Raw genomic sequence first — 16,175 nt, forward strand, 5'->3', positions numbered from 1 at the left:
TCCCGTCAAAAAATTACTTGCTGGTTAAATAAAAGTAACTAAGTCAAAACTTGCCTAAGGTATGAATAATTATGGGCAGCACTGTAGCTGTGGGTTACCACTAATTACTGGGGGGAAGAAGGTCCTCCTAACAGACTTCCATCATGAAGACTGGTGTTTTACTGGATGATATAGTACAGCTTGCTGCAATATTTTGTCTGTTTTTTAATGGAATCTGTGGTGTGGCTGCTAATGGATCCTTTGAGGCACATGTGAACACAAATGGTCTGAGCTCAAACCTTTCCCATACACTATAGGCACATCATGCATATGTTAAACATACTGGGAGGAGGTGGTGGCATGTATACTGTTGTTCTTGCAAATTGTAGCACTGATAAAAAAAAATCCTCCTTTTTTTGTTCCTCTGAGGTATCGGCTGGCCATAGGTTGGATACAAGGGTTGACCCGTGCTTGCTCACATCCTCCCATACACTTCCCACAGATGTGAAGGCTGCCCACCCTTGTGATTGGCTGCACACAAGGACATAGCCCTAGGAGCTCATTCATTCACAGGAATATTCTGCCATGTTGATATGTTCACTCAGGGACATCCTTACATGCACTCACATACGCACATCCATCCATATACTAAAGCAGCATGGCCGAAAAGTATACTAATAAAAGATTGTTCAACTCAGAAGGATAAAAGCAAAAGGAAGGTGGAATGTCAGGGTCCAGAGAGGAGACTGTGCTCAGTCCTGGGGTTCAGGCGCGCCCTGAACTAGTTCAATGTAAGGCCATAGGCCATGTTCACATGTTTGATTTTCCTTACGGATTTTGATGTGTGATCCAACCAAAATCCATGCTGAATCCACTTTCAATCAATGAGAAATATGCGCTGTAGTTCATAAAAGCAACATTTTAATTCTTGGTTGTGGATTCTATGTGGAAATTCCCATTGAAAATCAATAAGAACTCTGAAAACCATACTAAAATCTGCGTCAAAATCCACACCAAAAATCAACACAATATAAAGAACAAAGTCTGACAAATTAAAGGGAACCTGTCATCAACTTTATGCTGCCCATACTAATGGCAGTATAAAGTAGTGACAGGTGAGTTGATTTCAGCGGTCTGTCATTTATAAGTTAAAAGTAAGTGGTTGCCGAGAACCAACATTACAATCATTGCAGACTGGGCCTGGAAAAGAGTCCGGCCACCTGAGAAGAGTCCTGGTTATTCATGAATTCCTGCTGATGACTGACAGTCTTCTACCTAGTTTTCTCCCTTTCTCTCTAGGAGAGAACTGCCAATCATCAGTAGATGGGTGAGAGAGCAGGAGATTATGTATAACCAGGACTCTTCTCAGGTAGATCTGACTCTTTTCCAGGCCTGGGCGGCAATGATTATGATGCTGGTTCTCAGCAACCACTTACTTTTAGCTGATGAGTGACTCAGCATTTCTGTCACTATTTTATGCTGCCCTCCGTGAGGTTAGCCTAAAGTTTATGACAGGTTCCCTTTAAATAACCTTCCAACATGACTAAGGATATCGGTCAAACTTGAGCTAGCCATCTGTAGAGGGCACTGTTTTAGGTTTATAGGTGGCGCTAGTGAGAGTTTTCTTCCTTCTGAAGGAGAGCTATTTTTCTAGTAAACTTACATCATTTGCATGACGTGTGACACATCAATATGTACGCCCCGCCAAGTTTATCTGTAATATGCAGGCTCCTGATTTCCTACTTACAGTAGAAGAAAACACTTTCCAAGCCAAATTCCAGGAGGCCTCAATCTCCACCTTTAAAATCCCCACCTGCGAGTATTCATCACTATATAAGCATGTACATTAGGCGTAAGCAGTTTATCACCGCAGTTAAGATTGTCTGAGGTGATCATCCTATTTCATTTTAAAGCGTTTTACTCTGCTCTATTTTACCCAAGTGCTTGTGGTACGTTTTATCTCTATTTTCACAAATCATTTCTCTCTGTAATTGACACTAAGTAATTTGTAAATGGTATGTTATCACTTATCTGTTCTCCGATCCCTCTACGCTTGTATTAACTGTTCCTTTAAGTATTCTCTCTGGAGAGAGCTCCCAGGCAGCCGCGATTGTTAATGTAAACAGTAGCTAAACAAATATTGCTATCTATTTTCGGAAGGAATGTCGTGTTAACGTTTTTTGATACTTTTTTTTTTTTTTTTGCTTATCTCAGCTAGACTTTCCTGGTGAACCTGATTCCTGTTCTAGTTTTCCTGCAGAGCTTTCTGACACATGTTGTTAGGGGCTAGTGGAACAAGTGGAAGACAATGCTGTTCTGGACAAAAACACGCGGGGGGGGGGGGGAGATTTATCATCAGGGGGACTTTAAAAGTCAGTTTTGCAGGAGATTGTGTTTCCATAAGGGTACTTTCACACTAGCGTTTAAGTTTTCCGGTATTGAGTTCCGCCATAGGGGCTCAATACAGGAAAAAAGTGCTTCAGTCTTGTCCCTATTCATTGTCAATGGGGACAAGACTGAACTGAACAGAACGGAATGTTCCAGAATGCATTCTGTTCCATTTAGTTCCGTTCCCAGACCGGAGAGCAAACTGCAACATGTTGTATTTTGCTTTCCGTCCTGGAAAACTGATCAAGACAGATCCGTCATGACCGACAATGCAAGTCAATGGGGACGGATCCGTTTTCTATGACACAATCTGCCACAATAGAAAACTGATCCGTCCTCCATTGACTTTCAATGGTGTTCAGGGCGGATCCCTTTTAGCTATGTTAAAGATAATACAAACGGATCCGTTCTGAACGGATGCAGATGTTTGTATTATCTGAACGGATGCGTTAGTGCTGATCCATGACAGATCCTCACCAAACGCGAGTGTGAAAGTAGCCTTAGACGTTTGGCTCAGTTTCATCAGACGGCAAGCAGCGTTTTGGTGTCCACCTTCAAAGCGAAATGGAGGAGGAACGGAGGCAAACTGATGCATTCTGAGCGGATCCTTATCCATTCAGACGGCATTAAGGGCCAAACTGATCCGTTTTGGACGGCTTGTGAGAGCCCTGAACGTATCTCACAAACGGAAACCAAAATGCCAGTGTGAAAGTAGCCTTAGGCTACTTTCACACTCTCGTTTGGTGCGGATCCGTTTCTGAAATATATATCAAAATTTGCAATATGCCCTAAAACCCACAGTAAAATAAATCTGCTATGTGTGATTAAGGCTTACTAATAAAAACCCAATTAACTTGAATTGTATCTTACAGTACAACTCTACAACTACTCCACTCGAGGATGATGCAATATTTTAGGCAAACAAGCATAGTTTAGAGGAACAGGGCTTATCTCCACTTGTGCTTGGTTATAGATAGCGGCACTGAACTTGGCGGTTACAGTCATAAATGGGCACATAGCTTGATGGTTGCAAGTAATGGCACACAGTTTGGCAGTTACAAGTAATGGCTCATTGTTTAGAGATTACAGTCTCTAATGGGCACCAGGCCTAGCAGTTTCAGTTCTCTGGCCTGTATATAGTTCTATAATGGGATCAATAATTCACTCAAGAAAACAAGGAAACACTGGGCTGCTGTAGCTTTGCACAGTCTACTGTCTGGCCTCTTTTCCCAGAAAGAGCAAGAGGGCTTCTCATGGTCCATGGCACAGGATAACACCCTGTGGCACCATACACTTTTGTGCCTAAGACCCATCTTGCCCACCTCTATAACATAAACAGAGCAAACATAACATTCAAGTTAAGGGTCCAAATTAATGAGCACATTAATGCACTAACAAAAAAAAAGGCATTAGCAGACACTAGAACACAATGCCCAGGTAATTTCCCTGGGGTATAAACAGTCCAGTGCATGATAATGAAGCTCTGTTCAGATGCACGTCTTTGAATGGGGCACAGTTTTGCTAGTGTTTTTGGCTCACCTAATCCCTTATAACTTCTACCAATGGTGTCCATATAGCCTTATATCAGACAACCCCTTTGTCCAGTTGTGAACCACTCATAAGCTTTAAATATCCATATAGTCTGCATGTAACTCTCTAAGGAAGTTTCTAAATGTCCTTGCAGAGTTTATAGCTGCACGGAGATCATGCAGATACAGAAGAAGGTAGATGGTTGTCAGTGACAGTCAGGCTCCACATAGAGAAGACAGAGACAGTTTATTAAGGTACCTGCCTTACCTATCATTGTATCAGCACTGTGTATATAGGTAAAGAAGTTACCATGATGCCACTTCTTGTTCCGGTGCTGGGTAACTGCAAGAGCTGTTGGTTCTTAGCAGAAATTTTTCAGGGGTCATGCGACCAAAGCGTGGCTTGAATCACCTACTGACTAATTTTTATTTTATTTACATAAAACTTGTATCTTTATTATTTCAATTTAAAAGTTGAACTCTAAATTAATGGTTAAAAATCCTCAAATTGAGCTGTGAGACTGGTGTATATATGTGTATACCTCTTCTCAGTATACACCATTGGGTGGGATGGCTCCTGATAACATTCTCAGGGCTTGCCCTAGTCCCTAAATCTTGACAGCAACTTAGTATTTAGTTGCATGTGTGTCACTACTAAGGAGGCTCACTGCGCTCGATCTGAATCTAAAATGTAATTGCTCCCGCTTCCCTACATGTTTCGCCGAAACCTTCGGCGTCCTCAGGGGATATGCAGGTTCTTAGCAGACCCAGATCAGCTCTGCAGTGAGGCACTGCAGGCTAATATGTCGACAGGACTATTTTTTCGGTCATGTATAACGGAACCAAACTGAACCGTTATTTTTCCCTATAGACATGTATTAGGACGGGGCAAAATGGAATGCCTCTTAAAGGCTTCCATTTTGCATTCCATCCTAAAATTCTGTTATATACAGAGTTATAATAGAACCTGAATAGTAAGGGGATGGCTCACTCTCTATATACACGGATAGGTGCCAATGTCCAAAATGAATCAGCCCTTCAAAAACAGTAAAATTGAATAGTATTGGACCGGCACTCAAACATATGGGTTCACGCAAAGAACCAATAGAGTAAAATAGTGCAATTTATTAAAACATAAAAGCATACATACACGTAATAGTGGGTCGGATGAGATAATGAATGGACTATCTCATGTAACAAGTCCATGAAATGCAGGTAATTGGAGAAAATGGATAATGTCCCGTACTTATACAAATAATACCTATTAGGCAAAATCCATAGCAAACAGTCTCATAGTATGATGAGTAGGATACTCACTATTTACTGCGCAACTCTGTGGCGTCCCACATGTAAGAGCGCTTACCTCTGTGTCGATTCAATCAAGTGTAAAACGGCAGAATGTGGTTGCTTACTGACGTCATAAAATCGGAACTCCGTAAGATCGCTTCAATTATCGCGAGATGAGCTGTTACTTTTTCTTTCGTATAATACAGACTCTTCAATCGCGGCTAAAAATCGCAGTCAAGCTTCGATCTTGTGATCATAGATTGCTATCAGTAGCCAGCCGTTAATAAAGTCGACCACCAGTCGGTTTTCTTTCATTCATTTCAGAAAGTAATTTCCTTGGTATCTTTCAATGTTGCATGGCCATGCTTAAAATTGGCCATGGGATCGATGGGATATTCATAAAGAGTCCGAAATTTTAAGCATGGCCATGCAACATTGAAAGATACCAAGGAAATTACTTTCTGAAACGAACGAAAGAAAACCGACTGGTGGTCGACTTTATTAACGGCTGGCTACTGATAGCAATCTATGATCACAAGATCGAAGCTTCACTGCGATTTTTAGCCGCGATTGAAGAGTCTGTATTATACGAAAGAAAAAGCAACAGCTCATCTCGCGATAATTGAAGCGATCGTACGGAGTTCCGATTTTATGACGTCAGTAAGCAACCACAGTCTGCCGTTTACACTTGATTGAATCGACACAGAGGTAAGCGCTCTTACATGTGGGACGCCACAGAGTTGCGCAGTAAATAGTGAGTATCCTACTCATCATACTATGAGACTGTTTGCTATGGATTTTGCCTAATAGGTATTATTTGTATAAGTACGGGACATTATCCATTTTCTCCAATTACCTGCATTTCATGAACTTGTTACATGAGATAGTCCATTCATTATCTCATCCATCCCACTATTACGTGTATGTATGCTTTTATGTTTTAATAAATTGCACTATTTTACTCTATTGGTTCTTTGCGTGAACCCATATGTTTGAGTGCCGGTCCAATACTATTCTATAATAGAACCTATAAAGAAATTTCATAACGCAAATGCGAACCCGCCCTTACAAAGTCACATATACTAAAAAACCTAAAAAAAGTGGCTGGTCAGGAAAAGGGGAAAATGGCCCAGTCATGAACTAGTTAAGTTTTAGTAGCTGGGCTAACATATAATACTTCAACATTTTTATATTAAATTCTTGGAGTACTGTAGGGTCAGGATCTAATAGCAGATAGCCTGCACTGTTAGTGGTAAAGGGAATGCTTTCCGCCAGTTTAGGTCTCCTGCACATGACAAATTATACATATGCACATCTATACATACTTGAAATATCAGATGTTATAGCGATTGCAGCCATGTTAATAGCACATTTGTGCCGACTTGAACTTCACTTGTGAATGTTGCTCGCTCACTGAAATGAAATATTTCATGGAACATAAAAATAAAACTTGTTGGAGCACTCGCAATGTGGCCTGGGGAACAGGCACATGTTTCCTAAAAGCCTTCTTACTTAACCATTTAATGTCATTTATAATGGATGTCAGATTTTGTAGAAATTCACGTAGGGGTCTGATAAATGGTGTAGGAGGTTCATGACAATAATTTAAAAAAATGAAGTCCATTCACTGTATGCAGTAGATCTAGCCTTGGCTTTAGCCTTATTCAATGAGTGGACTCCTGCTGTTGTTTCCAGTGGTGTCCAGGTGGAAACTGCACCATGAGTGGACATGCTCTTTCTTGGCATGGTCTGGAAAACTGCATGGAAGTAATTCACATGAACGGTGGAGCAAATTCCTATTGAAAACAATGGGAGACAGTTTCAGATTGAATGCTACACAGTTTTCAGTGCAGAATAGGCATTGAAATCCTTAGACAAAATCCATCATGAGAACTCTCTGTAAAATTTTGATTTTGCTCTGCGATCGTTTACTTTTTAAGCCAGGCTAAACATTACACTTGATACAGCATGAATGTAAAAAAGTCCGAAAAAAAACATTAATGGAATCTCAAAAATTTTGGCCTCATTTACATGATTTTTTTAAATTTTTGTTTATTGTAAACATGTCCGCAGGGGTCTATTAGTCAGACGGAGGCCAAAAGAGTGTTCTTTAGTGTCCGTCTGGCTAATATACAACAGTTTACAGTCAAAGAAAAAGAATGGGTTAGTTTAGTAGGCTTCACTGTATAGCATGTGATATATGATTTTTGTAACATAGAAACCTATAGGTGACAGATACAATTTTTCATGAATTATCCATGAAATAAGGCCATTATAGCTTATAGATGGATGCCTGTGATGCTATAATGCCATCTGTTAAACAATGATGTCATGAAAAGCTATTGAAAAATCCTATGACGTATATGTTATGTGAATTTCATAATAGCCTATGGGTAATGGAAGCCACTCGATTTCTGGCACAGCCTCCATTTAATGCATACATCAAGAGCTTTTCCTGGCATATACACTACATTCAGGGAAAGTCGAAAAATGTAACACCAAATCCCTGTCCTCAGGGGTCTTCCACCAAATCCCTGCCCTTAGGGGTCCTCCACCAAATCCCTGTCCTCAGGGGTCCTCCACCAAATCCCTGTCCTCAGGGGTCCTCCACCAAATCCCTGTCCTCAGGGGTCCTCCACCAAATCCCTGTCCTCAGGGGTCCTCCACCAAATCCCTGTCCTCAGGGGTCCTCCACCAAATCACTGTCCTCAGGGGTCCTCCACCAAATCACTGTCCCTCACTCTGGTTGACCCTGCACGTTCATGAATTTATTTTGGAAGGCCAGCTGCAATGACACACTTCCCCTACATGGCCTCTGAGGTCTAGAGGTGGCTTCCTCACCGAGTACCTGGAGTTAAGAGTTAGGCCTCATGCACACGACAGTTTTTGTGGTCCGTATCCAAGCCGCATTTTTTGCAGCTCGGGTACGGACCCATTCACTTCAATCCGTTGCTCCGTTCCGTGGCCCCGCAAAAAAAATATAACATGTCCTATTCTTGTCTGTTTTGCGGACAAGAATAGGCATGTCTACTTTGGGCCCCCCGTTCCGTTCCGCAAAGCACACGGGCGGCTTCTGTTTTTTTGCGGATCCGCGTTTTGCGGATCGCAAAAAACGGAACGGTCGTGTGCATGAGGCCTTAGGCATGAGACAACTCCTCCTCTACATGGCGGTCATATGTTGCAGAGGAGTGTATGAAGCTGTCTCAGGCACTGAACACCCAAATTCCATCCCAATATTACATCTCACACACTGAAACATGTTTCCCAGACATTTCTCTCCTCGCCACAGAATTTTTTATATTAAAAATACTTCTTTGGTGAGACAGTGGGTTAATGGTCCCTCAAAATCTGCTTTTATCAAGTAACATGGATGTTAACCATCATTAGAAATGAAATGAAACAAATATTCACTCATTTCACTTTTCCTTTCCTTCTAGAATTGGAAGCTTATCTATGTGATGTCTTAAAAGGAGAAGCTTTATCAAAAAAGGCAAAGGATAAGAAAGATGTTCTCATAAAGAAGATAAAGGACATTAAATTTAAGTATGTATCAACAATCTGCAATTGAATTTGTAAGCAAAATGGATAGAAATAGATCAACAGAAAAAAAATAGATACATAGGGTGTCATTTATTAAGGCTACATGCACACGACCGTTGTGTGTTTTGCGGTCCGCAAATCGGGGAACCGCAAAACACGGATGGCGTCCGTGTGCGTTCCGCAATTTGCGGAACGGCACAGACAGCCTTTAATATAACTGCGCGGACAAGAATAGGACAAGTTATATTTTTTTTGCGGACCACGGAACGGAGCATCTTTTGCGGCCCCATTGAAGTGAATGGGTCCGCATCCAAGCAGCAAAAATTTGCGGAACGGCACAGACAGCCTTTAATATAACTGCCTGTTCTTGTCCGCAAAGCGCGGACAAGAATAGGACAAGTTATTATTTTTTTTGCGGACCACGGAACGGAGCATCTTTTGCGGCCCCATTGAAGTGAATGGGTCCGCATCCAAGCAGCAAAAATTAGCGGAACGGCACAGACAGCCTTTAATATAACTGCCTGTTCTTGTCCGCAAAGCGCGGACAAGAATAGGACAAGTTATTATTTTTTTTGCGGACCATGGAACGGAGCATCTTTTGCGGCCCCATTGAAGTGAATGGGTCCGCATCCAAGCAGCAAAAACTGCGGCTCGGATGCGGACCAAAACAACGGCCGTGTATGAGGCCTAAGATTGGCGTTAATTCGCGCTGGAGGTTAATTCGCCGAAGTTATGTAGAGGCGCTGGCCTCTACGTTACTTCGGTGTATCCACCGCCCCTTCTAAAGCTACACCAGCTCCCTTGCTGTCTTACATTTAGACCATTTTCTATGCCTAAGACAGGCGTAGAAAATGATGAATGAGACTGGCCTTTCGGCCCATCCCCTTTCCCTGTCTACACCCACTTATGTAGACCTAGTGTGAGTGGGGAAAAGTCGCATATTGCGGCGCAAATAACTTTTGCACCGCAATCTGCACTAGAAATACAGCTAATATAGACTTATTTCTGTTAGTAAATAACCCCATAGACTATAGATAGATAGATAATAGGGACCGTTAGCTAGATAAAGGGATAGATAGTAGTGAGATAGCAGAGATAGATAATGTATGTACATATGAAAAGATTACCATAGAAGAATTAACTTCTCAAACACGTTGGCTTTGGTTTAGCTTACCATCGTGAATATCGCTGTAAGATGCTTTCAAACATGATAATTAATTCCAATCATCAATTATCTACATGTCGACATTATCCAATTTCTGACATTATGCATGACACATACAGATGAAATGTGCACACATATTGATTGACCTAATGCAAATTGTACAGTTGTAGCAAAATGGCCAAATATCATTTGTGTAACATTCTACACATAAGAACTGTCACTTGAACAAACATGTCACTGGACTTCAGACAACCAAGCACTTCATTATTGCCTGTACAACGAGGCATCTGTTCTGTATACAGTGTATTAGAGCTTGAAGCCATAGTGGTAATGGGAAAGTTATTAGTAATGTCGTGTGCACTATTGGAACAGTATGTTGGTTATACTGGTGCTGGACCTTCAAGTGCTTTTTGACAGATTAAATAAACCTGACAGACTAATGGACTTACGAGTTATGAAATTGCAGATGTCACTGTATAAGACAAGGTATGAGGAGATCAGGACATCAGTTTTCTGCTATAATGTTTGCATTCAGATTATCCTTTAAAAATTTCAAGTATTCTAAGAGAGATCTAGAAACCTGCTAGTACTTCCAAGCTTTTCTATTATATGTAATTTTTTATGTAAACAGGTGATACACTTCTGTGCTGAATCATTTCTTTCTATTTCTTCATAGCAGTTGACTTCTTTTGTTCCAATACAGAGCTCCAAATCCCATGAATAGACAAAAATGATAAAATTCCACCACTAGAGGGAGCTGTCTGCAAACTGCTTAGACAATTTACCCATCGAGACCATGCAATTTTTGTGTATTTGTTCTTTACGACTTGCCTGCCCAGAGCCATAACTTTTTAGGGCCATATTAGGGCTTGTTTTTTGCAGGACAAGTTCCACTTTTTATTGGCACCATTGAATGTTGCATACGATGTAGCGGGAAGCTGGAAAAAATCCAAATGGGGTGTATTTGGAAAGAAAAATGCAATTCCACTATAGTTTATGGGTTTTCTTTTTACAGCATTCACTATGTGGTAAAACTGACTTGCTACCATCATTCTCTGGGTCAGAACGATTACAGCAATACCATATTTTTTTTAATAGTTTTTCTTGTGTTTTAATGCTTAAAAAAATTAAACCCTGTAACGGACCGTTTCCGCAGACAAGGGGTTAAAATCCGTTTAGGCGATAAGCCCCTTTCTGAGAGACAGGCCCAGCTACTGCAGAACACCAACTCCCGAACTGGATACAAAGTAGCACTCCAAACTGGAACCTCACGAATAGCTGCTAGCAGACGAACAGGAAAAGCATACAATCCTGGCAATCGGTCCTCTAACAGCATACAGTGAATCCCCCCAATAACGAGACAAGGCTCCGTTTTGAGGGTCAAGCAGTGGTCTGACTGTACTTGAAGTACAGCCTCTTTTATTCACAAAAAACAAACAGAGTACTGCCCACAGGGGTTTGAAATACAACCAATCAGTATATTACAAGACATACAATGTAACTACAGCAACCAATCGTTCACGCCCCCCAGAGGACCAGAATGAAGACTGGGACATAGGACAACATATCCCCACAATGCATCATGGTTTCCTCCTCTCTGTCCAGACAACCTGAAGAGCAATCCAATTATCTCTGAGGACAAAGGGAGATCGCCAATACACATGTGCAGACAACAGAACAGACATCACCCTTTAAACACACAATGGGACAATGGCACAATAGAAACACACCCAGCATATTCCCTCCCCTTATCCTGAGAGGAGACTCAATTATACATACAGTTAAACATACTTTCTACCCAACTTTCATAACTCTAAAACCATACATCACATTCACATAAAAATTACATATTCGCAATCAATCCATTCAGGGGAACAACATATTAAAAAATGGCATGAATCAGACCAGGGGTTCAAAAGTTAGTATATGGCCCATAATCCAGGGGCAAGAGGCCAGCAGCCAGTCCTCTCCAAAACCCAGTGGCGAGGTCGGTTTCGCCACAAACCCTTTTGTTGTTTTTTCTTTGCATTGCCAAATTCTGACTCCAATAACTTTATATCTACAGAGCTATGTGAGGGCTCATTTTTGTAGGTTGATCTGTATGTTTTTTTTTTATACTATTTTAGTGTGTATATGACTTTTTGATAATTTTTTATTCTATTTTTTCAGGCCCTAGGAGCATACACAATTGACCATGGCATCTGAGGATTAAATGTTTATGATTTGTGTGATCGCCAAACACAGACATTAGCTCCTTGTGTCTTCTGTTTAACCTCTTTAGGACACATGACGTGCCGGTACGGCATGTTGTCCCGGTACTTAAGGACACATGACGTACCGGTACGTCATGTGTATTTCCGATCACCGCCGCCCGGCGGGCGGTGATCGGAACAAGGTGCCTGTTCAAATCGTTGAGCAGGCACCTTGGCTAAATGCGCGGGGGGGTCCTGTGCCCCCCCCCCCCCCCCCCCCCGTGTCGGCGATTGCCGCAAACCGCAGGTCATTCGGACCTGCAGTTTGCGGCTTTTCAATGGTGCGGCGGGCGCAGGTGCCATCGGGTCCCCGTGGGGCTGTAGGGGGGACCCGATGGCATGGAAGGCAGCGCTATGCCTAAGGAAGGCATCGCGCTGCCTTCCTGTGACGTGCCTGTGAGATCCAGCCCCCTGGATCTCACAGGCCGGAAGCTGTATGAGTAATACACACAGTATTAGGCCTCATGCACACGGACGGGTTTTTTTGCGGTCCGCAAAACTGATTTCTGTTGTTCCGTGATCCGTGACTGTTTTTTCGTCCGTGGGTCTTCCTTGATTTTTGGAGGATCCACGGACATGACATGAGCGAAACGGATCCGTCCTGACTTACAATGCAAGTCAATGGGGATGGATCCGTTTGACGTTGACACAATATGGTGCAATTGCAAACGGATCCGTCCCCATTGACTTTCAATGTAAAGTCAGGAGTCCCTATTATACCATCGGATCAGAGTTTTCTCCAATCCGATGGTATATTTTAACTTGAAGCGTCCCCATCACCATTGGAACGCCTCTATGTTAGAATATACTATCGGATTTGAGTTAGCTCGTGAAACTCTGATCCGACAGTATATTCTAACACAGAGGCGTTCCCATGGTGATGGGGACGCTTCAGGTTAGAATATACTAAAAGAACTGTGTACATGACTGCCCCCTGCTGCCTGGCAGGTGCTGCCAGGCAGCAGGGGGCAGACCCCCCTTCCCCCCTGTATTTAACTCATTGGTGTCCAGTGCGGTCCCCCTTCCCTCCCCTGTATTTAACTCATTGGTGGCCAGTGCGGCCGCCCCCCCTCCCTCTCTTGTATTTAACACATTGGTGGCCAGTGCGGCCGGACCCCCCTCCCTCCCTCCCTTGTATTTAACACATTGGTGGCCAGTGCGGCCGGCCCCCTCTCCCTCCCTCCCTTGTATTTAACACATTGGTGGCCAGTGCGGCCGCCCCCCCTCCCCCACCCCTAATTAAAATGACCGACCCCCCCCCATCATTGGTGGCAGCGGAGAGTTCCGATCGGAGTCCCAGTTTAATCGCTGGGACTCCGATCGGTAACCATGGCAACCAGGACGCTACTGCAGTCCTGGCTGCCATGGTTACTTAGCAATTTTAGAAGCATTATACTTACCTGCGATGTCTGTGTTCGGCCGGGCGCTCCTCCTACTGGTAAGTGAAAGGTCTGTGCTATAAGCAATGTGCCACACTGGCCACTAATGTGTTAAATACAAGGGAGGGGGGCCGGCCGCACTGGCCACCAATGTGTTAAATACAAGGGAGGGAGGGGGGGCCGGCCGCACTGGCCACCAATGTGTTAAATACAGGGGAGGAGGGAGGGAAAGGGGGGTCGTCCCCCTGCTGCCTGGCAGCACCTGCCAGGCAGCAGGGGGCAGTCATGTACACAATTCTTTTAGTATATTCTAACCTGAAGCGTCCCCATCACCATGGGAACGCCTCTGTGTTAGAATATACTGTCGGATCTGAGTTTTCACGAAGTAAAAAATCTGATCTAAAAAGCTTTTATGCAGACGGATCAGCGGATCCGTCTGTGTGAAAGTAGCCTACGGACAAGGATGACGGACGCAAATAACAATCTTGTGTGCATCCGTGTTTTTTCACGGACCCATTGACTTGAATGGGTCCGTGAACCGTTGTCCGTCAAAAAAATAGGACAGGTCATATTTTTTTGACGGACAGGAAACACGGATCACGGATGAGGCTGCAAAACGGTGCATTTTCCGATTTTTCCACGGACCCATTGAAAGTCAAACGGAAAACGGAACAACGGCCGCACACAACGGTTGTGTGCATGAGGCCTTACTCATACAGCCAATGCATTCTAATACAGAAGTATTGGAATGCATTGTAAAGGATTAGACCCCCAAAAGTTGAAGTTCCAAAGTGGGCCAAAAAATAAAGTGGAAAACAAATTTGAAAAAATAGAGTTTTCCCCCCAAAAAATTTAAAGTTTCAAGTAAAAATAAACAAAAACGTCATTTTCCCCAAATAAAGTTAAAAAAAAAAAGGTAAAAGATAGGGGAAAAAAAAAAAAGTAGACATATTAGGTATCGCCGCGTCTATATAGACCGGCTCTATAAACATATCACATGACCTAACCCCCTCAGATGAACACCGTAAAAGATAAAAACTGTGCTAAATAAAAAAAAAATTGTCACCTTACATCACAAAAATTAAAACAGCAAGCGATCAAAAAGGCGTATGCCCACCAAAATAGTACTAATCTAACCGTCACCTCATCCCGCAAAAAATTAGCCCCTACCTGAGACAATCGCCCAAAAAATAAAAAAACTATGGCTCAGAATATGGACACACTAAAACATCATTTTTTTGGTTTTAAAAAAGCTGTTATTGTGTAAAACGTACATAAATAAAAAAAAGTATACATATTAGGTATCACCGCGTCCGTATCGACCGGCTCTATAAAAATATCACATGACCTAACCCTTCAGATGAACACCGTAAAAAATAAAAACTGTGCTAAATAAACCATTTTTTGTCACCTTACATCACAAAAAGTGTAATAGCAAGCGATCAAAAAGTTATCTGCACCCCAAAATAGTGCCAATCAAACCGTCATCTCATCCCGCAAAAAATGAGACCCTAGCTAAGATAATCGCCAAAAAACTGAAAAAACTATGGCTCTCAGAATATGGAGATACTAAAACATGATTTTTTTGGTTTCAAAAATGAAATCATTGTGTAAAACTTACATAAATAAAAAAAAGTATACATATTAGGTATCGCCGCGCCCGTGACAACCTGGTCTATAAAAATACCACATGATCTAACCTGTCAGATAAATGTTGTAAATAACCAAAAATTAAAACGGTGCCAATACAGCTATTTCTTGTTACCTTGCCTCACAAAAAGTGTAATATAGAGCAACCAAAAATCATATGTACCCTAAAATAGTATCAGCAAAACTGCCACTCTATCCTGTCGTTTCTAAAATGGGGTAACTTTTTTGGAGTTTCTACTCTAGGGGTGCATCAGGGGGGCTTCAAATGGGACATGGTGTCAAAAAAACTGTCCAGCAAAATCTGCCTTCCAAAAACCGAATGGCATTCCTTTCCTTCTGCGCCCTGCCATGTGCCCGTACATCGGTTTACGACCACATATGGGGTGTTTTTGTAAACGACTGAATTCAGAGCCATAAATATTAAGTTTTGTTTGGCTGTTAACCCTTGCTTTGTAACTGGAAAAAAATTATTAAAATGGAAAATCTGCCAAAAAAGTGAAATTTTGAAATTGTATCTCTATTTTCCATTAATTCTTGTGGAACACTTAAAGGGTTAACGACGTTTGTAAAATAAGTTTTGAATACCTTGAGGGGTGTAGTTTCTAGAATGGGGTCACTTTCTTGGAGTTTCTACTCTAGGGGTGCATCAGGGGGGCTTAAAATGGGACATGGTGTCAATACACCAGTCCAGCAAAGTTTGCCTTCCAAAAACCGTATGGCATTCCTTTCGTTTTGCGCCCTGCCGTGTGACCGTACAGCGGTTTACGACCACATATGGGGTGTTTCTGTAAACTACAGAATCAGAGCCATAAATATTGAGTTTTGTTTGTTAACCCTTGCTTTGTAACTGGAAAAAAAAATCTTAAAATGGAAAATCTGCCAAAAGTGAAATTTTGAAATTGTATCTCTATTTTCCATTAATACTTGTGGCATACCTAAAGGGTTAACAAAGTTTGTAAAATCAGTTTTGAATACCTTGAGGGGTGTAGTTTTTAGAATGGGGTCA

General features: G+C 42.1%; 1 protein-coding gene across 1 annotated transcript in view; it reads left to right on the forward strand.

The window, feature by feature from the left end:
• Positions 1–16,175, forward strand: part of SKAP2 (src kinase associated phosphoprotein 2) — a 317,931-nt gene that overhangs the window by 19,911 nt on the left and 281,845 nt on the right. Inside the window, exon 2 of the mRNA XM_040433605.1 lies at positions 8,621–8,726. Within this exon, the coding sequence (XP_040289539.1) occupies positions 8,621–8,726 (106 nt within the window). The remainder of the gene's footprint in view (positions 1–8,620; positions 8,727–16,175) is intronic.

Source organism: Bufo bufo, chromosome 5 (assembly GCF_905171765.1).
Source record: "Bufo bufo chromosome 5, aBufBuf1.1, whole genome shotgun sequence".
Taxonomy (NCBI): domain Eukaryota; kingdom Metazoa; phylum Chordata; class Amphibia; order Anura; family Bufonidae; genus Bufo; species Bufo bufo.